General features: G+C 45.8%; 1 protein-coding gene across 1 annotated transcript in view; it reads left to right on the top strand.

Moving 5' to 3' along the window:
• Nucleotides 1-22,770, top strand: part of FHAD1 (forkhead associated phosphopeptide binding domain 1) — a 123,803-nt gene that overhangs the window by 9,958 nt on the left and 91,075 nt on the right. Inside the window, exon 3 of the mRNA XM_032393215.1 lies at nucleotides 10,912-11,118. Within this exon, the coding sequence (XP_032249106.1) occupies nucleotides 10,912-11,118 (207 nt within the window). The remainder of the gene's footprint in view (nucleotides 1-10,911; nucleotides 11,119-22,770) is intronic.

Raw genomic sequence — 22,770 nt, 5'->3', positions numbered from 1 at the left:
GATGTGAGCCCAAGGCAGACGCTTAGCCCACTGAGCCACCCAGGCGCCCCCCTACTGCAGCGATTGATGAGGCGACTTTCCCTTCAGCAGGTGGAGGGCTTCCAAGGGGGGAAAAAGTTTATAGAAAGGGGCTGATCCCATGGTGCTCATTTTTTTTTGTTATTGTGGTAAAATAGAACACAAAATGTTCCATCTTAACCGCTCTTCGGTGTACAGGTCAGTGGTGTTCAATACACTCACCTTGTGCGGCCGTCGCTGCCTCCATCCCCAGAGCTTGTCACCCTACAAAACCCTGCACCCACTCGACAACCATCCCCAGTGCCCCTCCCCCAGCCCCTGGCCCTCACCCTTCTGCTTTCTGTCTCTATGAATTTGGCTCCTCTAGGTACCTCCTGTAAGTGGAATCATGCAGTGTTCGTCCTCTTATGACCCTTACTTCACTTAGCATCATGTCCTCAAGGTTTGCCCGTGTTGGATATTCCGTTGTATGCATTCGGCACGTGTTGCTTACCCGCTCGCCTGTCAGTGGACCCTGGGTTCTTTCCACCTTGTGGCTCCTGGAAATAATGCCGTGAACACGGGTGTACAAACATTTCTACCAGCCCTTGCTTTCCGTTCCTTTGGATGTATACCCAGAAGTGGGCTTGCTGGATCATATATCATTTTATCCTTAATTTTTCGAGGAACCGCCATACCATTCTTCTCATCTACTGCTCCATTTTACATTCCCACCAACAGAGTACAAGGACTCCACTGTCCCCACATCCTCACCAACACTGGTTTTATCCCGGTTTTTTTTATTGTAGCCATTCTAATGGATGTGAGGTGGAAGATCATAATCTCTTCAATAGCACAAATAATACAAACAGCTAGAGCGTGCATTTCTAGACTACTTACCACACCTCATGTGGCTTCATATATATTCTGTGTACTGTACGTGCATTTACAAAATTACACCCTCAAAAAAAAAAAAAAACCCTATGGGGTAGGAACTGCTATTATCATTATTATCCTCATTTACAGAAAGGTTAAGTAACTTTCCCCAAACCACACAGCTGGTCAGGGGAGGTGGGGCTGATTTCAGATTCAGGGCCGTCTGACTCAAAGCTTCTAGAGAAAGAAGTTTCATTCCCTGAGTGTGAATTTAGCTTTGGGAGCATCTAAAATCTAAATATCTGAAATTCCTTGTGAATTCACTGGAATATTAAAATAGTTCACTGAGCTAGGGAAATTCCAGAGCGTGAAATCCAAAGTGAGGATCATAGGTGAAACACGAAATGAATTTTCTTGTGGTCCTCATGCCCACAACTAGCTGGCATGGTGCCATCTAGTGGGGGACTTGTGTGGGGGAGGGAATGTTGACCCAGTGCTTTCCACCCAAGAGGACCGTTGGGGCTGTAAGTTGAGGCCCCACGAGAATCCTTTCTGGGGGTCAGGAAACGCCTCTGAGAAAACCAAGCTTGAGCTGCCTCTTTAAAAGAGAAGCCTTCAGATTTTCCAGGCAGAGCAAGCAGGAAAGGACACCCAAGGTGTTGAAACAGCATGTGCAAAGGTCCGGAGAGGTTTGGTGAATAATTTGGCCCCGGGAGAAAAGGACATGTTGGTGGCAATATGTAAAATGGAAGCCAGGCTAAGCATTTGAAGAGGAACCTCTGCGCCCCCTCTCCCCCGCCTCCCGCCCTGAAAAAGGCTTTTAAGGCTGGGGAGGAACTGATGGTCTTTGTTATTTGGGTGGGAGAAGAGCAGGCAGAGAGGCCCTAGAACAGAGCAGTCAAGGGCATGACCTTGGCACCAGGCAGCTGGTCCGGAGCCCGGCTCCGCCCTGGTGGGCTGTAGGGTCTCAGGCAAGCTGTGTAGCTGTTCCCCACTGCGATCTCTGTATATGCACTACGGGGACAGTTGCAGCGACCACGTTATGAGATAATTACTGCGAAGGGCTCGGATCAGTGCCCGGTGCTGTCAGTTCTGCAGTAAATGTTGGCTATTGTATTTGTGTTCCACTTACAACAGCACAAAGGGATTATGTCACAGTGCTCTACTTCAGAAGTCAGGGTGAACTCAGCTGGTTTCTCTGCCCCAGGTCACAGGAGGCCAAACTCAAGGTGCTGGCGGGCCTGGGCTCTGACGCAGAGTCTCCAAGGAGAACCCGCTGCCAGGTTGGTTCGGGTGGTTGGTGGAACTTAGCTCCTGCAGTTACGGACTGAGGTCTCCTTTGCAGGCTGGCTGTCCGTGGAGGTGGCTCTCAGCCCAGAGAGGCCGCCCACATTCCAGGCTGGTGGCCCCCTTCATCTTCAAAGCCAGCAGCATTGGGTCAAAGCCTTTTCGTGTTTCAGATCTTTCTGACCCCCAGTTCTGGCTCATCTGTCCCAACTCCAGCCAGAGAAAGTCTCTGCTTTAAGGGCTCATGGCATTAGACTAGTCCCACCTGGAAGATCCAGGATACTCTCCCTCTTTTAAGATCATGGATTAGTAACCTCTACATCGGTAGAGTCCCTTGTGCCATGTAATGGAGTATCATACCAGGATCCACGTTTAGGGCATAGATCTCTTTTGGGGACCATTCTACCTACTGTAGTTAATCCTACCTCTTGCCTGCACCTTTGCCACGGGGAGGGTGTGGCCTTGTGGGGCTTGTTTGAGAGCATTTTGGAGGAACCAGTAAGGACAATGTCAGGAGCCGTGGAGAGAGATGGTGGGTGAGCTGGGAAGGGTTATATGGGACGGGAGGAGGCAGGATGCAACGTGAGGTGAGCGCATCAGCATCCAGGGGCAGGTGGTCACTGGGAGGCCCGGAGATGACCTGGGGGTTGGAAATACACATCGGAGAATTTGGGGGTGGTGCAGTGGCCCCACCTGTGGATGGAGCGAGAAGGAAAGGGAGCTGGCCCTAGACTCCTCGGAGCCATGGAATCCGGGGGCAGGCAAAGGGAGAGGAGCCCAGCATGGAGACCTAGGAGTAATCAGACAGGTAGCAGAGCCAGCAAGCTGTGGCCAGGCCAGGGAACATATCAGTAACATATGCATAACACACTGAGGGTTGACTTGGTGCCAGGCACTGTTCTGGGCACTTCCGAGTATATTAACTCATTTAATCCTTACAATGAACAACCCTACGCGGCAGGCACTATCATTTCCCCCATTTTATAGGTGAGGAAGTTGAGGTCACACAGGGTGGGTTGGGGGCTGGGAACCCTGCTCAGGCAGTCTGATTTTAGGAACTAGCCTCTTCTTGAGGCTTTGCCCTTCCTCGGGGCCTTCCCAGGGAGACCAAGGTAGGCGGGTGTCACTGACAGAGGGAAGGAGAGACGCTTCCCCTGCCCTTCTCCTCCCAGACTCACTGTCTTACCAGAGCTCAGCTGTTTCCTCATTTCCTTATTCTTTTGAAAACCCCAGTTTTCACTGTTTCTGCATTACATCTTTCTTGAGGCAGTAAGGAGCTTGGAGCAAGGGAATGGGATAGCCAAGAACCAAAAGGTAAAAGGAAATAGATCACATGCACATACACACACCATTTAATTTTTAAAATGTTGTCCTCCTACCTTGAAAATTCCTCCAAAGAGTACCTGCTGTCAGTCCTGTGAAGCACAGCATATGAAACCCACTTTTGCAGGGGAAGCGACCACAGGAAGCAAGAGACCTGCCCCAGGCTGACAGCTGGGATGCGGCGGAGGCGGGATTGGACTCCAGGCTTTCCAACCCTAGAGCCCGTCCTCTTGCTCGCAGTAGTGAGCATTTTGGCATTCTCTGTATGTGCCAGAGTTCTCAGTGCTTTTGTATGTGTTATCTCATTTATACGTCACCAATAACTACTAAGCTGTTCTATTGTTGTCTGTATTCACCGACGAGGAAACCGAGGCACTAAGAGAATAGGTCACGTGCCCAAGGTCACCCAACTAGGAAGTAGGAGAGCTGGACTTTGAGCCCAGGCCCCCCACCTCGAAAGCCAGTCCAATAAGCACCACACCGTCCTGCCTCTTCAGCCCCTTAACCAGGAGGCCACATGCCTCCCCCGACCACAGTGCTAGCTGCCGCAGAAGCTGGGGGGCCATGGGTGACAGTGACAGTGGGCTGAGGGCTCAGGTGGGAAGGAACACTCTCGAGACAGTTTGACACCAATGGAAAGGAATGGGGGACGGGGAGGGGAGGCATTGTGAGGATGGTGAACATGGTCACGGGTTAGGGGGTCATGCTGAGACTGAAGATACAAAGAGGAGACCCTCCATGAGCTGGGACCAGACGAGGTGGGGTAATGACAAGACCACCCTGAGCCCCTCCGTGGCTGAGAGAAGGGGACCTGAAAGTCATATCTGACAGCTTCTCCCTGCTGGAACTCCAGGTCCTGGCAGGGGGCAGAGGGCCATCCAGAATGGGTGTGGAGAGACAGAGGTGGGTTTCATAAAGGGACTCCTACAGGGGGTGGCCAGACTTAAAGAAACCACTCCGGATGGTGCAGTGCCCAGAGCCACTAAGAGTGAGGGGCTGTTCCCACCCCCTAGACCTGAAGGGTGAGGGGGTTACATCTCCTGGAACCCCCAACAGGAGCTGTGGCTTTTGGTGGAGGGTTGCACCCAGCTCATGGTGACCCCACAGGGAGGGAGCCAGGAGAACAACTACCCTACCCTCTCTCCTCCCTGCTTGGATCTCTGATCCCCCATTGGCCAGCCCCAACCAGAAACCAGAAGCAAGGAGCCCATCAGGCCATCGATGCAGCCACTTGGGCTGGGCCCCGGTCAGGCTCCACGCTGAGCATGGAGTCAGCCTGAGATTCTCTCTCCCTCTGCCTCTGCCTCTCTCCCCCGCCATGCACACACACGTGTGCCTGCGATCTCTCACTCTCAAATAAATAAATAAATAAATAATAAAATGCGTGGCCCATATTCAGTTCCACCCCACTCCTGTCTCACTATTGAATCACTGTCTACTGTGAAAAGCGTAAGGGGTAAGTCAAGGATACAGATTTTGGTTCTGACTGCCATGTGCCAGCATCTTGATGTTGGCTGAGGCACTTCATCTTAGCCATTTTTCTTAAAGATTTTATTTATTTATTTGAGGGGGAGGGAGAGGGACAAGCAGACTCTGCGCTGAGCAGAGAACCCAACGCGGGACTTGATCCCATGACCCTGAGATCAAGACCTGAGCCGAAACCAAGAGCTGGACACTCAACCTACTGAGCCACCCAGGCGCTCCCATCTTAGCCATTTTCAATATTGTGGTAAAATGCACATAATGTTTACCACCTGAACCAATTTTAAGTGTGCGGATTAGCAGTGTTAAGAGCGTTCACATTGTTGTATAACCAATCAGAACTTTTTCATCTTGCAAAACTGAAACTCTATACCCATTAAACCACCAAATAATGCCCAACTTCCCCTCCCCCGCCAGTCCCAGTCCCATCCTACTTTCTGTTTCTATGAGCTTGACAACTCTACCCACTTCATGTTAGTAGAATCAGACAGTAGTTGCCTATGTATGACTGGCTTATTTCACTCAGCGTGATGTCTTCAAGGTTCATCCCATATTGTAGCATGCATCAGAATTCTCTTCCTTTTTAAGGCTGAATAATATTCCATTGTAGGTACTTGGCACATTTTGCTTATGCACTCATCTGTCAGTGGACCCAGGGTTGTTTCCACGTTCCAGCTATTGCAAATAGAACTGTGAGCATGGGCGTACAAATATTTCTTCAAGCCCTTGCTTTCTGTTCCTTTGGTTGTATGCCGGATCATCTGATAATTTCATTCTTAAGTTTTTGAGGAACTGTCTTTCACATCGAGCTGCACGTTTTAACATTCCCACCAGTGAATCGTGGTACAGCTCAGCAGGGTGGAGCTTATACATTCAGCCTATCTGAGCAGCAGGGCTTCTGTCCCAATAGTAGCTTTTCAATTTTCCAAGGAAGTGGACAGTCTGGTATGATAGGGCAGTCCCAGGAAGCACTCTCTTGGCCCAATATGTGGCAGGGGCTCACCCCATTTTATGGAGTCATTCAAAACTTCCTGCTTGCTTTGATTTCTTAATAATGGCCTGACAGCTACTGAGGAACTGAAAGTAAATGAGGCCTGGGAAAAGAAAAACAAAATGCAGCCCATAGAATTTCTCTCTTTGATGGGTTATCAAGAGTTCATGGAACACAGAGATCAATGAGAATGGTGATGAATGACGTGAGTGGCATTTCCCAAAGAACTGATGTGTTTTAATATTGAAAAAAATGTTTCTTTTTTAGACCAGATTGAGGTTTATAGGTTATTGAGCAAATAGTACATAGAGTTCCCATATACCCAGCCCCACCAAACACACACAGAGCTTCCCCTATCGTTAACATCTTGCTTTAACATGAGACATTAGTTACCACTGAGGAACCAATGTTGATATATTATTATTAACTAAAGTCCATAGTTTATATTAGGGCTCACTCCTCGCATTGCATATTCTGTGGGTTTTGGCAAATATATAATAAGTATACACCACTGCCGTGTCATACAGAATAGTTTCACTGCCCCGAAATCCCTGTGCTCCCCCTATTCATGCCGTCCCACATCCATCGCTTTGGATGGGATGAACCCATCCAACTGGAATTCCATTTGGAATTCCATTCCATTCCAGTTCCATCCAACTGGAAACCACTGATCTTTTTACCATCTCTATAGTTTTACTTTTTTCAGAATTTCATATAGTTGAAATCGTACAGCCTTTTCAGACTGGCTTCTTTCACTAAGCAATGCGCGTTTACATGGTTCCGCCATGTCTTTTTGTAGCTTGATAGCTCATTTCTTTTCATCACTATTATTTTATTGTACGGATGTACCACAATTTGCCTATCTATTTACCTTTTAAAGGACACCTTGGTTGCTTCCAGTTTGGGGCAGTTATGAATAAGAATACTATAAACATGTATCCAAAATAAATGAGTCTTAAAACTCAACAATTAAGAAACAGACAACCCAGTTTACAAATGGGCAAAAGATATGAATAGACACCTCACCAAAGAAGATATACAGATGGCAAATAAGCCTATGAAATGATGCTAAACATCATATAGTTTTCTTCATATAGATCTTTACATATTTTGTTAGATTTATACCTAAGTCTGTCTGTCTGGTCTTTCTTTTCCCTTTTTTTTTTTTTTTTTTTTTTTTGGTGCTAACGTAAGTGGTGTTGTATTTTTAATTTCCAATTCCAGCTGTTCATTGCTGGTATACAGGAAAGCAATCAACTTTTGTATATTAATTTTGTATCTTGAAGCCTTCCTATAATTGCTTATTAATTCTAAGAGTGTTTTTGTTGATTCTTTGGGATTTTCTACATAGGCAATCATGTCATCTGCAACCAGAGACAGTTTTATTTCTTCCTTCCCAATCTATGTACCTTTTATTTCCTTTTCTTGTCTTATTGCATGTCCTGGCTAGGACACTGTACTGTGTTAAAAAGGAGTGTGAAAGGGGATATCCTTGTCTTGTTCCTGATCTTAATGGAAAAGTTTCATTAAGTGTGATTAGCTTTAGGGATTTTGTAGATGTTCTTTATCAGGTTGAGGAAGTTCCCCTCTATTCCTAATTTGCCAAAAGTTTTGTGTTTTTGCTTTTTAATGATGAATAGGTGTTGAATTTTGTCAAATGCTCTTTCTTCATCCAGTGATATGATCCTGTGACTTTTCTTCGCTAGCCTGTTGAGGTGATAGATTACATTAATTGATTTTCAAGTGTCAACCCAGTCTTGCATACCTGCATACTTGCTTGTGGTATACAATTCTTTGTATACATTGTTGGATTCAATTTGCTAATATTTTGTTGAGGATTTTGCTTCTATGTTCATGAGAAATATTGGTCTGAAGTTTTCTCTTCTTGTAATATCTTTGTCTGGTTTTGGTATTAGAGTAATGTTGTCCACATAGAATGAGTTAGGGAGTGTTCCTTCTGTTTCTATGTTCTGGAAGAGGTTGTAGAGAACTGGTATCATTTTTTCCTTAAGTGTTTGATGGAATTCACCAGTGAACCCATCTGGGCCTGGTGCTTTCTGTTTTGGAAGGCTATTAACTATTGATTCAAATTCTTTAATATATATGGGCCTATTCAGATCATTTAATTCTCCTTGTATGAGTTTTGATACATTGTATCTTTCGAGGAGGTGGTCAGTTTCATCTAAGTTATCAAATTGGTGGGCATAGAATTATTTATAATGTTACTTTATTATCCTTTTAATGTTTATGGGATGAGTAGTGATGGTCTCTCTTTCATTTCTGATTTTAGTAATTTGTACCCTCTCTCTTTTTTTCTTGGTTAGCCTCCTAGAGGCTTGCCAATTTTATCAATCTTTTCAAAGAATCAACTTTTCATTTCATTGATTTTTCTCTATTATTTTCCTCTTTTTTTATTTCATTCATTTCTGTCCTAATTTTTTCTTCTGCTTGTCTTAGGCTTATATTGCTCTTCATTCTCTAATTTCCTAAGGTGGAAGCTTAGATTATTGATTTTAAACTCTTTCATTTCTAATATATGCATTCTATGCTATAAATTTCCTTCTCAGCACTGCTTTCCTGCATCCCACAAATTCTGATAAGTTGTATTTTCATTTGCATGTACTTCCATTTCATTTAGATAATTTTTTCTTTGTCTTACGACTTCTTCCTTGGCCAACATGCTGTTTAGAAGCATGTTGTTTAATCTCCAAATACTTTGGAATTTTCAACTATCTTTCAGATATTGATTCCTAGTTTGATTCCATCATAGGCTGAGGGCATACTTTGTATGATTTCTGTTCTTTTAAATTTGTTGAGTTATGTTTTGTGCTCAGAGTGTGGTCTATCTTGGTGAATGTTCTATGTGAGCTTGAGAACAATGTGCATTTTGTTGTTATTTGGTGAAGCAATCTATACATGTCATTTAGATCCAGTTGACTGATGGTGGTGTTCAGTTCAGCTTTATCCTTACAAATTTTCTGCCTGCTGAATCTGTCCATTACTGATTCAGGGATGTTGAAGTCTCCAACTATCATAATGGATTTGTTTATTTCTCCTCAGACTTCTATCACTTTCTGCCTCACCTATTCTGATGCTCTATCTTTAGGCACATACAATTAAGGATTGTTATGTCTTCTTGGAGAATTGACCCCTTTGTCATCATATGTAATGCCTCTCTTTACCCCTAGTAACACTTCTTGCTCTGAAGTCAGTTCCATCTGAAATTAATATAGTTCCTCCTGCTTTCTGTGTTTCAATATTTTGAATACCGAAGTATATGATAAAAATTTGCAAAGTGGGTAAGAACACAGACATTTGAATCAAGCAAATCTGAATACAATCCAGGCTAGCCAAGCTGGGTGACTTTGGGCAAATTTAATCATTCTGTGCCTCAGTTTCCTTATCTACAAAATAGAGAACCATCCCTTTGGATTATTGTGTAGATGAAATGGGATAATGCAGTAGAGCACTTAGCAAATTTCCTGGCATGTAATGTTGAATTAATATATTCTATTAATACAAGTTATTATATTACTGTATAACAATATAAGCTATATAATATAAGCTATTATTATATTATCAATACAAGCTATTGGTATCATTGTATTATGGGACTTTACACTTTGTACTGTATTATGGGACTTTATACTTTTCTAAGTGCAAGTACTCTGTGAGAATGTCAGATGAGGCACTCCGAGAAGATAAATCTAGAAACTAATTGCAAAGTCTCAGGCCGGGGTGGATGTCTCATAGGCACAGTGTCCTGAAAAGAGAAAGACTTCACATGTGCCCTACAGCCACAGTCCAGAGCCCCACGACCCAGGGAATGTAGTCTTTCCTCCTGGGTGCTAAACTTTGCTCACTCTTCTAACGAAAGAGAAAGTACGGAGGAGCCTTCTGCCCCGCATTGCCAACTCACAGACACACTATCTGGGCTGGGGTCCCTTTCTTTCTGGAAATGTAGTCACACCTGGCCCCCTATTGAAAAGCAGATCATCACCGATGAGATAAATTCTGAGCAGCTTTTAAAAAGCAATAGAAATAACTAATCACATGGGAAAACCTTCATTGTACACCAAGGTTTTGTAAAAGTAGTTATAAAACTGTATGTTATGTGGTGTGATCTCAATTTTGTTTGAACTTTTTAAAAAGATTGTAAGCATAGACAGAAGACTGGAAGGAAGTGAGCCACAGTGTTAAAACAGTGCCTGCCTCTGGGGGATGGGAGCCTAAGTGATTATAATGTCTTCTTTGTGCTTTTCTCCAATTCTCATTTTCTGTAACACTTTTAAAATGTTATTTTCAAAATGAATAAAAAAATTAATGAACAACAATCATTAGAAACTCTCCCCTTCCTTAGCTCTATGTACCTTATTCCACAAACTTGGTATTTTCCTTGCAGGAAAGTGGACAGTTGTCACTTGCCAACTGATCTTTCTAGTTTGTGTTTGGGGTGATTTTTGCTTTCTGTCCTGCCATTCTGGACAACCAAAAGCGTACCTATGTGGGGTCAGGGAAAGAGAAAGGGGCCAACTCCCTGGCCAGAATATGTGCTCATTCAGACTCCCCCGAGTTCCCTTTGCCTCTGTGCTGCCTGATCCCCCACCTCACAACTTGGGCACCTGCTCTGGGTCTGGAGTCAGAGAGCGCATACCCCAGCTCCGCCACACACTAACCATGTGGCCTTGGCCAGGTCACTTAACTTCTCTGACCCTGAGCGTCATCATTTTTTTTTTTTTTTAATGGAGAGAGTGTTGTGGGGGTGGGGCAGACCCAGGAGAGGCAGAGTATCTTAAGCAGGCTCCATGCCCAGCCCAGAGGCCAAGCGTTATCGTTTTTAAATGAGGGTTGTGGTGACCAGCCGGCCAGGCGAGGGACTTAGCACCTTCCGGGACCCAGTGCTCACTAGTAGATGTTGGGGCCCTGGTTACAGCTGTCTTCCTTCTGTATTTCAGTCTGCTGACATCGACAACCATCATGCACTTATTGAATATAATGAGGCCGAGGACAGCTTTGTTCTCCAGGACTTCAATTCCCGAAACGGCACCTTCGTCAACGAGTGCCACATTCAGAATGTGGCCGTGAAGCTGCTAGCCGGAGACGTCCTGAGATTTGGGTCTGGAGGGCTGACCTACGAACTGGTCATCGAAAACCCACCCTCGGTGAGTCCATGCCCTTGCAGGGTAGGGGGCCAGAGGCGCCATGTCCTGTTGCCTTTTGTGCATCCAAAGGGTGGTGCTTGTCCAGAACGTGCCCCCCGGATTTCATGCTGTGCACACAAGTGACATTGACCCACCCGACCTTGCAAGGTTCACACCAATCCCGCCGGATCCTGGTGGGGTGTGCGTCCTAGCGCCCTCTTCTGGGCATTTCCTGGAATGACGTGTAAGAGTTGTACGGGGGCGAACCCCGAACCATAGCGTTTTCCTGGAAATGCAAAGCTTGGTTAGGGCAAGAGGAAAGCAGGCGTGTGCTTTTGAAAACTCAGAAATGGATGCTTCTTTTTAGGCAGATCAGTACTCTGCAGCTTCCTTGCTTTGTGACCTCAGCCAGGGTTCTTTATATGCCCGGGTCTCGGGCTTCCGATGCTGCACGGCATTGAGAGGGTATCTATCTGTAAAGCGTGAAAGTCAGTGTCCGCCCCCGGCAGGGAGTCAGCACATGGCCCCTCTTGTCATACCCCCGATCAGAAACATCCTTGGGATCCTGACCTAAAATATGGCCCCAGTTTAAGCAAAATGCAATACAAAACTTCCTCATTAAAGCTCAGTCCCAAGGAACACACCGTTCACGGGGGAGGCAGGCTGGGGCCAGGTGGGGCAGGGGGCGCGGGGGCCTGGTTAGCGGCTCAGGCTTTGGTCAGAATCCCAGCTCTGCCACTCGCATATCTCATGCGCTCCTGAGCAAGCCTCTGGACCCCCCAGAACCTCCCGTTTCTTCCTTTTCTTCCTCTATAAAATGGGGCCAATGACAGCAATTACCTTGCAGGCTCACCTTGAGGGTGGAAAGAGATTATTATAATTGTAAAACTAGCATGGTGCCCGTTCACGGTGAGCACACAATTAACATCTGTCACGTGTGTCCAAGAGAGACGGCATCTTTATCTTACTCACCGCCCCCCAAGAACGCTACATGGACTGAGGCCTCCAAGGCTTAAAATCCTTTCTGGGACAAGGCTGGGTATAAATAAATCAAATTTAGAGGATCTAGACAGACTCCTGGGGTTTTGAGCCCACAGGCAGCCCTAACTGTGCACCCCAGGAAGATGGACGGCGTCCCTCAGGTTGCGTGGGTCATGATGCCACATCCATCACATTTGGCTTTGAAGATGTGGGGCAGGCAGATTTTTCAGCTGCTGCTCAGCTGCCTTATCCTCCTTAGACCATTAAAGTATGTTTGCTCATGGAATGCACCAGGGTCCTGGGGCAGCACTGAAGGGGGGGGCTCCTGACCCAGAAGGTGTTGACCTGATCAAGAGTTCTCAACATGGATAATAAGGACCCCCCCACACACACACCCACATCAGAACCCTGTGGGGAGCAGACCAACAATGCAGATCCCTGGGCCTCATCCAGGCCCAAGGACTCATACTTAAGGTTGCCAGAAAAAACACAGGACACCCAGTTAAATCTGAATTTCAGAGAAACAACAAATAATCTTTTAGTATAAGTATGTCCCAAATATTGCAAGGGATCGTTTATGCTAAAAAAATTATTTAGTATTTGTCTGAAATTCGGAGTTAATTGGATACTCTATATTTCATTTATATATATTTTTTTAATCTACGTATTTATTTATGTTAAATCTGGCGACCCTACACAGCCTCCCTGGGAGTGGGGCCTGCATTGGGGAATATGCATTCTCACAGGCTCCTTGGTGATTCTGATGTACCCCCAACAGAAGGGAAGCCTAAATATGGAATCCCTTGTATAGAGCATTTACAGATTTTTTTTCTGAACCAGAGAAAATGGAGTTTCAAACCCCAAGCCTGTAAATCCAAGTTTGTGAAGTTTGAGTCAATGTTTCTCAAATATGTTTGATTATAAGAATGTTTCTGGAATGTTCAACAAAATTACAGGTTCCCAGAAAGCCCTGCCTGGGAAATTCTTATTTTGTGGCTTGCCAGCAGGGGAAAGACCAACAGTGTTTGCATTTTTTTCATATGAAGATATTTATGGAAATATTATTTATAGGGACACAAAAATTGAAACTTAAATATCCATCAAAAGGGGGCATTGTTTGAAAAAACTACAAGGAGTTCGTTCGTATATGGAAAACTGTGCTGCTTTTTTAAGAAATAGCTTTATGGAGGGGCGCCTGGGGGACTTAGCCAGTTAAGCGTCTGACTCTTGATCTCAGGGTCGTGAGTTCAAGCCTCGCATTGGGCTCCAAGCTGGGCATAGAGCCCACTTAAAAAAAAAAGGAAAAAAAAAGGAAAAAAACCAGCTTAATGGAGATATGATTGACATACCATCAGCTGCACATGTTTAAAGGATAAAATCTGATGGGCTTTGATTATGTAAAGTAAAATTTACATAACATAAACTTCATTCATTGTAAGCCTGTGATTCAGCCCATTTTTGTATTTTTTTTTTAAAGATTTTATTTATTTATTTGAGAGAGAGAGAGAGCACAAGCAGGGGAAGAGGGAGAGCTGAACAGGAAGCTCGATGTGGGGCTCGATCCCAGGACCCTGAGATCATGACCTGAGCGCAAGGCAGACGCCTAACCAACTGAGCCACCCAGGCGCCCCCCGTTTTTGTATGTTTACGAGTAAGACATCACCACAACCTTTCAGAACATTTCCATCCATTTCTGTTACTCCCCCAAAAAACCTTGGAGAGGGGCACCTGGGTGGCTCAGTCAATTAAACGTCTGCCTTCGGCTCAGGTCATGATCCCAGGATCCTGGGATCGAGCCCTGCATCAGGCTCCCTGCTCAGCAGGAATCCTGCTTCTCCCTCTCCCACTCCCCTTGCTTGTGTTCTCTCTCTCGCTGTGTCTCTCTCTCTCTGTCAAATAGATAAATAAAGTCTTTAAAAAAAAAAAAACAAACAACCTTGGAGGTACTTAGGTTTTTTTGTTTGTTTTTAATTTTTAATTTTAAAGATTGTGGCCAAATACTGAAAATATTCACCGTCATAACCGTTTTTAAGTATAGAGTTCCACGCCATTACATTCGCATGGTTCTACAGCAGTGTCCAGAACTCTGTTCATCTTCCCAAACTGAAACTTGGTGCCCATTAAATAAAAACTCCCTCCTCCTTCCGCCCCCAGCCACCATTCTTTCTGTCTCTCTGAATTTGACCTCTCCGGGCACCTCGTGTAAGTGGAATCTAACAGTGTTTGTCCCTTTGTGACTGTCTCGCTCCACTTATGTAGTATCATGTCCTCAAGGTGCATACATGTTGTAGCAGGTGTCAGAATCCCCTTCCTTTTTGAGGAAAGGGATGCTTTTGAGCTGAGTAATATTCCGTCGTGGGTCTACACCACATTTCATTGAGCCGTTCATCCATCGATAGTTGTTCCCACCTTCTGGCTGTTGTGAATAAGGGTGTCATGCACACAGGTGTCTAAGTATGGAAGGGGTACTTCATTTTACGAGGTGTTTCTGATATAAGTGTAAGAAACAATGATGACGACCTCGAAACTCGACTACAGAAGGAGAGGACGCTTGGTAAAAAGAGAAATCAGTGGAGTAGCAGGAGTTACGGATATGAACGACACTGTGCTAAGCAATTTGCCTGCTCTCCCTTATTTAACACTCACAACAACCTACGAGGTGGGTTCTCTCATGATCCCCATCTTACAGACAAAGAATCCAAAACTCAGAGAAGTTAAGTGATTTCCCCAGCATCACACAGCTGGTCAATGCAGAATTCATCTCTGTCCCCACTTGTGGGGAACAGAGGGAAGAAAACCATTTAATCTAATGCTAGCCAGAGCAGTATCCCCGACTGGTTTCCAAAGACAGCAAAGCACACTTTTGTGGGCACTTGAATATACACACATTTTTTTCATTCTTATTTCTATAAGCATTTGCGTCCCGCTTCATTTCCTCAAGTGACTGCAATCAGCTGCACAAATGTTCTGCAGGCCTGTGCCCAGGGCGCTTATAGCAGCCTGGGCTTTCCCAGGGAGCCACCTTTCCCTGCAGGCTCTCCCTCCTCCATCCTCCCCAAAGTGCTCTCTGCTCAGGGCATTCCTAGATTGAGAGACTTTCATGCAAGCATCCTGTGAGCTCTTAGTAATGGAGGGGTCCTCTGCAGGGCCTGAGTGAAGGTAGGCTTATGGACTGGAAGGAGGGAAGGTAGGACGGACGGAAGGAAGGTAGGGCAGTAGGAAGGAAGGAAGGAAGGAAGGAAGGAAGGAAGGAAGGAAGGAAGAGGAGGTAATGAAGGGCATCTCTCATTAAATACTTTGACGTCCAGCTTTTCTAGGAAATTTGTGGCCATCCTGATTGCTGCATACTCTTGTTTCTGGCTGGTTTTTTGGGTCCCAGGTGAGGGCACTGTTTCCCCCTGAGGTAGAGTTTTCAAGGAGGATCATCATGATGTCAAAAGGGATGGGCATGATCAGAGCTATTCTCTTCCTGACAGAGTTCCCAAATGAAAACATTTATTTCAGGCTTTGTGGTGACCATACCAATCAGAAGGGATGTGACCGCCTTTCCTTGGGGATGGGGGGTGGAGGGTGGTGGGAGGTCGGGGAGCTACATGTATTAGCAGATGTCACGGTGGGGAGAGTGTGTGTCCTGGTCAGGCTGCCTCGAGCACAGTCCCAGCCCTGCGCTTACGCCGTGGGCTCATGCACAAGTCACCCCACTCTCACAGCTTGGTTCCTGCTGCTGTAAACTTGGGGCACTACCGGTCCCTACCGCATGAAGTTACTGTGGCGTTAAGTTCGTAATGTATGTAAATCGCTTGGCCTGGCGTCCAGCCCCTCTGACAAGGTCATGGTAACTCTCAGCTTTAGAACCAAGCAAATAAGCATGTTAGCGGCCGGGATGCCTCTTCTGGGAGTTAGACAGGACAGGAAGGACCCCCAAAACCTCTCCAGCCAGCAGATGGATACATGTCCATATAAATTACCTGTGGGATGACATCCAAGATGAAAAAATACTCCCCAAAACCCCTCTTGGTTGACAAAATACATTGGCACCTGCCCCCGGGGATATGTCTGGGAACATGCTTTGTAAATCATAGTTCTTCTGCCGAAGTCTAACGTAGGGCCGCCATGTTGCACAACTCCAGAGTCACCATTCACATCAGAGTCCATGTGGAGGGCGTCACCCCCCCACCCCAGCTAGGCAGGACATGAGCTGCAGGGACATTTGCAATGCCCCCCAAAAAACAGTTAAGTAATAACAGAGTCTCTGCTTCAGCACGAGGCATGGGCAATTGAAGTCACATCCGGACATGCCTGCCATATTGTGGCTTTTGTCTGTGGTTGCCTTTTGGAGTGCTTTCTGATCTCCGGGAAGGGAGGTGTGGAAACAAGCTGTCCTATTCGTGGTAGTGGTATTCTGATCAAGCAGAGGGGCAAGGAAACCCACCTCGCCCAAATCTATAAATCAGGTCTTTCTCTGTTCTGAAATATGGCAAGTCTAAGGGAAATGTGAGAAGGAAGAAAGGAAGCCAGACGTCCCAAGTGATGTGTACAGTTGTTTCATGAATGGGTTGACAGCCCTTGGCAGCGGTTTTCCTCGCCCCGTGCATGGCCCCATCAGCAACCACCCCAGATCGGGCTCTGGGCTACCCTTGCCCACAGGGGCCAGTGGGGGACCCCACAGTGGTAAACATGACTACCCTTCCCTTTAGCTGCTTGGCCCTGTTCCCAGTCCAGCCACACTGTCCCATGTGACCTGGATACCTCCTTCGTCCTTCCTGCAACGTCATGACATCCCACCCGACACAAAGAGCACCTCTATCAGCCCCGCACCCCTTGCTGCTTGCCGCTGTGATGGGGAAGCTCTGCAGATACAGTGAAGAAAGCAAGCGCTTTGGAGTTCGATAGACCCAAGTTCAAATTCCAGCTACAACTTATGTCACCTCTCTAAGCTTTTGTTTCCAGTTTCTGCCAAGGAGATACTCATTAATCACAGGTCCCCCTTCTCCCTTCAGAATTTCTGTAGAGGTCATTGGGACCACCCTATCATTGTGTAAATGGTGCTCAAAGATTTCCTGCGACTTCCTCAAGGTTATGTATTGGTTACAGCCAGCACTGGGATTGAAAGGCTGCTCTCCTGAGTCCCTAGGGGTCTAGGGGCTTTTCCTAACAGTGGGGCACCTGGAGCCCCATGGTGCTGCGAGAGCTCAGGCAGGTCCTTCACTGCAGGGCGGTCAAGGCACGTCCTGGGGGCCCCAGGCCAGCCTGCAATTGCACCTGCTGATGGGGAAGATGTATCATGGCAGTAAAAACGAAAGCCACCAATAGCAGAAGAAAATGCAATTGCACTTATTGGCTTCCTTATTTGCCTCCACTAACTTTTTACCCGGATATTGCTGCAGCTCCTGGGCAAATCCAGCCACACCCTTTCTTTTTTCTCTTTGCTGCTGATGATAATGTCTGATGGCTACTGTTCGGTGTGCACGTACCACGTACCAGGAAGTACTCTAAGCGTGGTACATGCGCTATCTCTTTCACTTCTCACCAACTAAGAAGTAGCTGTTACCATCCTGATTTTTCAGATGAGGCACAAAACGAACACATTCGTCAGGGTCACACAGATGGTCAGGGACAAAGAGGGAGCAGCACCTGATTCTGTGTAATGCTGAATCCCACGCTCCTAACCAGAGGTTGGCAAACTACAGCCCACAGGCCAAATCCAGGCCATCACCTGTTTCTGTAAATAAAGTTTTATGGGAAACCAGCCATCCTGTTCATGTCGGCGTAGCTAAGTCCGCTGTCCTGCTACGGCGGCAGAATTAGCTGGGCAGAGCATGCGGCACACAAAGCTGGAAACATCTACTGTCTGGCTCTACGGGAAACATTGACCAGCCTCTGTTTATAACCCCATGCTCCACCGACTCTCCTCTTTTCCTTAGTTTTCTGAAAGAAGAGCTGAAAATGGAGGTGAGGACAGGGAGAAGGAGCTAGCCCAGCCCGAGCCCTCCTGTGTTCCAGAAACTGTGCTGCTCAATTGCTTTTACTTGGTTAACTGAGGAATAAGAAAAAAATAGGCAAGCTGAAAAAATAGATTTGAACAATCTTTTCACCACATCTTTTTTGAAAAAGCTGGAAATATGTGGTTCTAAATATGTAGATACATTATATATATGCATTTGCACATGTCATAATATAATCACATTGAGACATATCTGATAGATATCCTAGACGTTAATATATAATATATACAACAGATGCATATTATACATTTTACTGTTTCTTCAATTGGAAAGTTTTCTTTTAAAACTTGGAATGTTGTTCCTGGTATAACTTTGAAAAGATATTTGGGATTTGTAGTCTGAAGTCCGCTGTAGCTAGAGAACTATTTATTTTTCAAAGTTTCTCTATGTGATGTTTCACTACTGGTCTTATGGTTGGTTCCTTGGTCTTAAATCACTTCTTCTCTGGGCCACTGCTTTATTTTTACAAGTTTAAAGATAAATGTGGTGCCTGTTTACGATCTGGTGGGTTGTGTTTGAGTATATCATAACCTGCGTAACACCTCTCATTCTGACTACATCCTGATGCTTGTGCTAAAGTCTCAATAAGCATATTTTCCAGGAAATTTTATTGTTTGCAAGTGTCAGAAACCCAACTCAAACAGCCTAAGGCGTGGGGCGGGGGGTGGGTGGGAGGAGCTCATGTAACTGAAAAGGCCAAAAGTACCAGCTTCAGGCCCAGCTGGATCCAGGTGCCCAAACAATGGTCAGGAATCTGTCTTTTTCATCTAGCTTCACAATCTCAGGCAGTCCCTTGCCTTACCTGTAGTGAGGTGGTGGCCAGCATCCCCAGCACCCTCTAAATTTAGCAGTTCCAAGAAAAGTAGAAATTTCTTAATTACCTTGACTTGGACCACATGCCTATCCCTGAACCAATCACTGAGGCCAGGGACAAGGAATGCTCTGATTGCCAGGCCTGGGTCATGGTCTCTCCCCTGGAGCAGAAGGGATCAGCCCCACCAGAATTACATGGACCAAAAGTGGGGGGGGGGCAGGCTGTCTGCTCCACAAAAATTAAGGTGCCCATCCAGAAGATGGAGAAATGGATGCAGGGTAGGCAAAACAAACAAACAAACTCCAGATGTCCGTGACATCAGGAAGCATTCCCCCTGCCTCAACCGAACCTTCCTAACAGGATTGAGAGTAGGAATTTGGGGGAAGAGGGAAGAAAATGAGAAACAATCTACTTTTCCATTGGAAAAGCCCCAAGCCAATCCCCAAAGAAGCAGAGTAGCTCATTCCTCTCCTCTGGTGAATGGGTGTGATGAGAAGCTCATGGAGTTGGGGGCTTATTGGTCCATCCTGGAGAAGGGTGGCATTTCCATCTTCATGGCACCTTTGCATAGATTCCATTCTTGAGAAGATGTGGCTTTGCCTGTCCCCAGGCTTGAGGGACCAGTGACCAAATGGACCAGAGAGCTCTTCAGAACAAACCTCTTGCTAGGCAAGCTTTGTCATCCCCAGCCTGATCTCGTAGGTGTGGGGACCTGCTGATGTGATGAGGTGCCCTGAGGCCAGGTGTTTCTTGTCGGAGGAGATCTTCTGAGGCCAGTGGCGTGTAGGGCCTGAGCAGCACACGCCTCAGGAGGTGTCCTCAGCAAAAACTCACACAAAAGGACTCTTGAGGTCTGTGTTGTCATCAGATGTCTACAGGCCACCCAGATGACATCGGAGGGCAGGGCGGGGACGCAGAGGGAAATGCGCAGGTGAAGCCTTAGCATCCAGGCAAAACAACCCAGCCCAGGAAACAAGGGACCGACCGTGGCTGCTTACGGTGTCCTCTGGAAGCTCACACTCTATGATCACACTAGAACCACCTTGCTGCTTCTCTTTTCTTAACTTAGTGGGAGATCAATCATTCTTTGACCCCTTCAGTCTCAATCTGGCAAGACTGACCTGAAATAGACCTCATCTAGGGGTAGAAGAGGCTATTTGCAAAAATCTGGGTCTTTTCTCATTAGACTCTTATTTCCCATTTTGTGGACTGACCAGGAAGCTAGTTAGAACGTGAAAGGGAAAACTGGAGGCGTCTGGGTGGCTCAGTCAGTTAAGCATCTGCCTTCAGCTCAGGTCATGATCTCAGGGTCCTGGATTGAGCCTCATGTCAGGCTCCCTGCTCAGTGGGGAGTCTGCTTGTCCCTCTGCTTCTCCCCCTCCCCTGCTTTCCCTCTCTCTCTGTCAAATAAATAAATAAAATCTTAAAAAAAGAAAAGAAAGGGAAAACTCTAGGCTAGAAGACTTACAGACAATGAAGAAATTCAATGGGCCAGATCTCCTTTTTAACCCAGCTGGTAAAAATCCAAATGAATGATTCTTATGAACCGCTCAAACAGACCACCTTTCTGAAGCTCCAAAAATTATATATAACCTGTCACGTCCCTGTTCCAAATGCATAATCCTGATTTCTCACACTGGACACAATTTCTCCTTTTCTAGGGGACTTAGAATTATTACCCCACTTGGAGTTAGTGCAACAGCCCAGGAGCTGCTGAGGTAGGGAAGTCTGTTGGCCCTCGTGCCAAATAGTGCCCCCTGCTGGCTGTGGGCGCTAACGTCTGTGTTTTCTAGTCTATCCAGTTGAGCCTCCTTGCTGTGGTCAGTGTGACTATTTTCCACCTTCACCCCTTCCAGTCATTACAGTTGTGTAGCTACAAGAGTAAAGTTTAGTAAACTTTATTTTGTAAACTTCTGGGGCTGGAAGCAGTCCCAGAGAACTCTCCCATGAGTCAGCTACATTAGTAGTTGCATAAGGATTTTGTAGGGTTTTCTCCTGGTAACTCAAAGCCTTTCTTCCCCGCCCCCCGCCCCCAGCCAAGGAAATAACATTTTCATTTTGGAATAATTTCTAGATTTACATAAAAGTTGTAATGATAGTACAGAGAGTTCTTGTATACCTCTCCCTCCATTTCCCCCATTTTAAGCATTTTACATGACCATAGTAGAGTTTTCCAAACCAAGACACCAACATTGGCCCACGATTATTAACTGAACTTCAGGCTCCATGACCTAACACAGGGCACCACGCTGCCTTTCATCACTATGTCTTCTTAACCTCCTCTGGTCTGGGACAATTTCTTGGTCTGTCTTTCATGACCTCAATAGTCTTGAGGAATACTGACCAGGGGTCATTCTCCAGGATACCTGATTGGATTGCATTGTGTTCATATCTGATTTGCCTGATCCTCTTCTCTTATTAGATTGGGGTTATGGTTTTCAGAAAACATGCCACAAAGGTGAAGTGTCCTTGTCACATATCAGGGGGGACCCAATATCCACACGACATCCCTGGGGATGTTAACTTCTTCACTTGGCTAAGCTGGTCTTTGCCAGGTTTCTCCACTAGAAAGTTACTACTTCTCCCCTTTCGTACTCTAGTCTTTGGAAGCAGGTCATGTGTATAGCCCACCCCAAAGGAGAGGGGAGGAAGGAGCAGACAGTGGGAATCAAGCTCCACCTCCTGGAGGGGGGCCTATCTACATATGCTAAATTCTTCTGTAAGGAAGATTGTCTCTCCTTCCCTGTTTATGTATTTGCTGAATCATGTATTTATATCAGTATGAACTTGTGTATATTCCGTGTATACTTTGGGTTATGATCCAATACTACGTTATCTGTCTTGCCGCTCAAATAACTCCAGCCTTGGCCACTGGGAGCTCTTTGAGGTTGGTTGCCATGTCCCTTGACAGGTCCCCACCCTTGGCTTTGGAGGACCTCCTTACTTTCCACTATTATAAGATGAGCCAGGCTTGTGGTGTATTTTCCCCACCCCACCTCCAGAATCAGCCAAAGGCCTCTTTACTTGTGCTCTGTTTGCCAGTTGTCCTATTCAGTTCAGCCAGCTGACACCTGCAGCACGTCCCAGGCACGGTTCGGGGTGCTGGGCACAGCCATGCTCCGCTGGAAGATGTTTACCAACCAGCTCTCTGGAAAAAGTAAAGTATGCACATAGAGTGTAAGCCTTACTGATGGAAAGAATGTGTAACACATTCTCTACAAATAATAATAAAATATACACTGCTCTTTATCGTAAGTTGCATATAGCCAATCGACTCTCCCAGAGCACTTTCACTGATGGGCTGAATGCTCACACCCACAGCCAACTTACCTTCATGACTGACGAGAGAGTGGGTTCCCAACCTGAACGTGGGTGGATATCTTTGTTTGCATCCACGAGTAAGACAAAAGTGAAACAAGGAAGATGTATGTTGGAACTTCACGTGTTTATCAGTGGCCTCTTTGCTGTACCAGATAATAGTTTTTGAATACTTCCTCGAGAACTATTTCGCCAATTTTACATGCTACTCATAATTTAATGGCTCTAGACATACATGCTTTTATGTAATTTACATTGTTAACATTTTCGCCAGAACCTCCTTAAGTGTAGACGATCAGCAAAACAAAAAAGATCAAGCTCTGATTTACAGTATGTCCTGATTTCTGTGGTATAAATACTTCCATCAAGGCCAATGTCAAACGACCAGTGAGACCTCACTGAATACAGAGATGCAGAGAGACGAGCGGTAACGCACACATATGTAGAGTTAAATAACCTCAAGAGCATGAATAATAATAAAATATAGTAAAATAATTAGGAAGGGTGAGTTCTAACTATCTGTTACCTTTGTTTCTAATATCATTTAATTGTATG

Source organism: Phoca vitulina, unplaced genomic scaffold (assembly GCF_004348235.1).
Source record: "Phoca vitulina isolate PV1807 unplaced genomic scaffold, GSC_HSeal_1.0 scaffold2, whole genome shotgun sequence".
Classification (NCBI taxonomy): Eukaryota; Metazoa; Chordata; class Mammalia; order Carnivora; family Phocidae; genus Phoca; species Phoca vitulina.
Note: the sequence above shows the minus strand (reverse complement) of the source record. Positions and strands in the feature narration are given on the sequence as shown.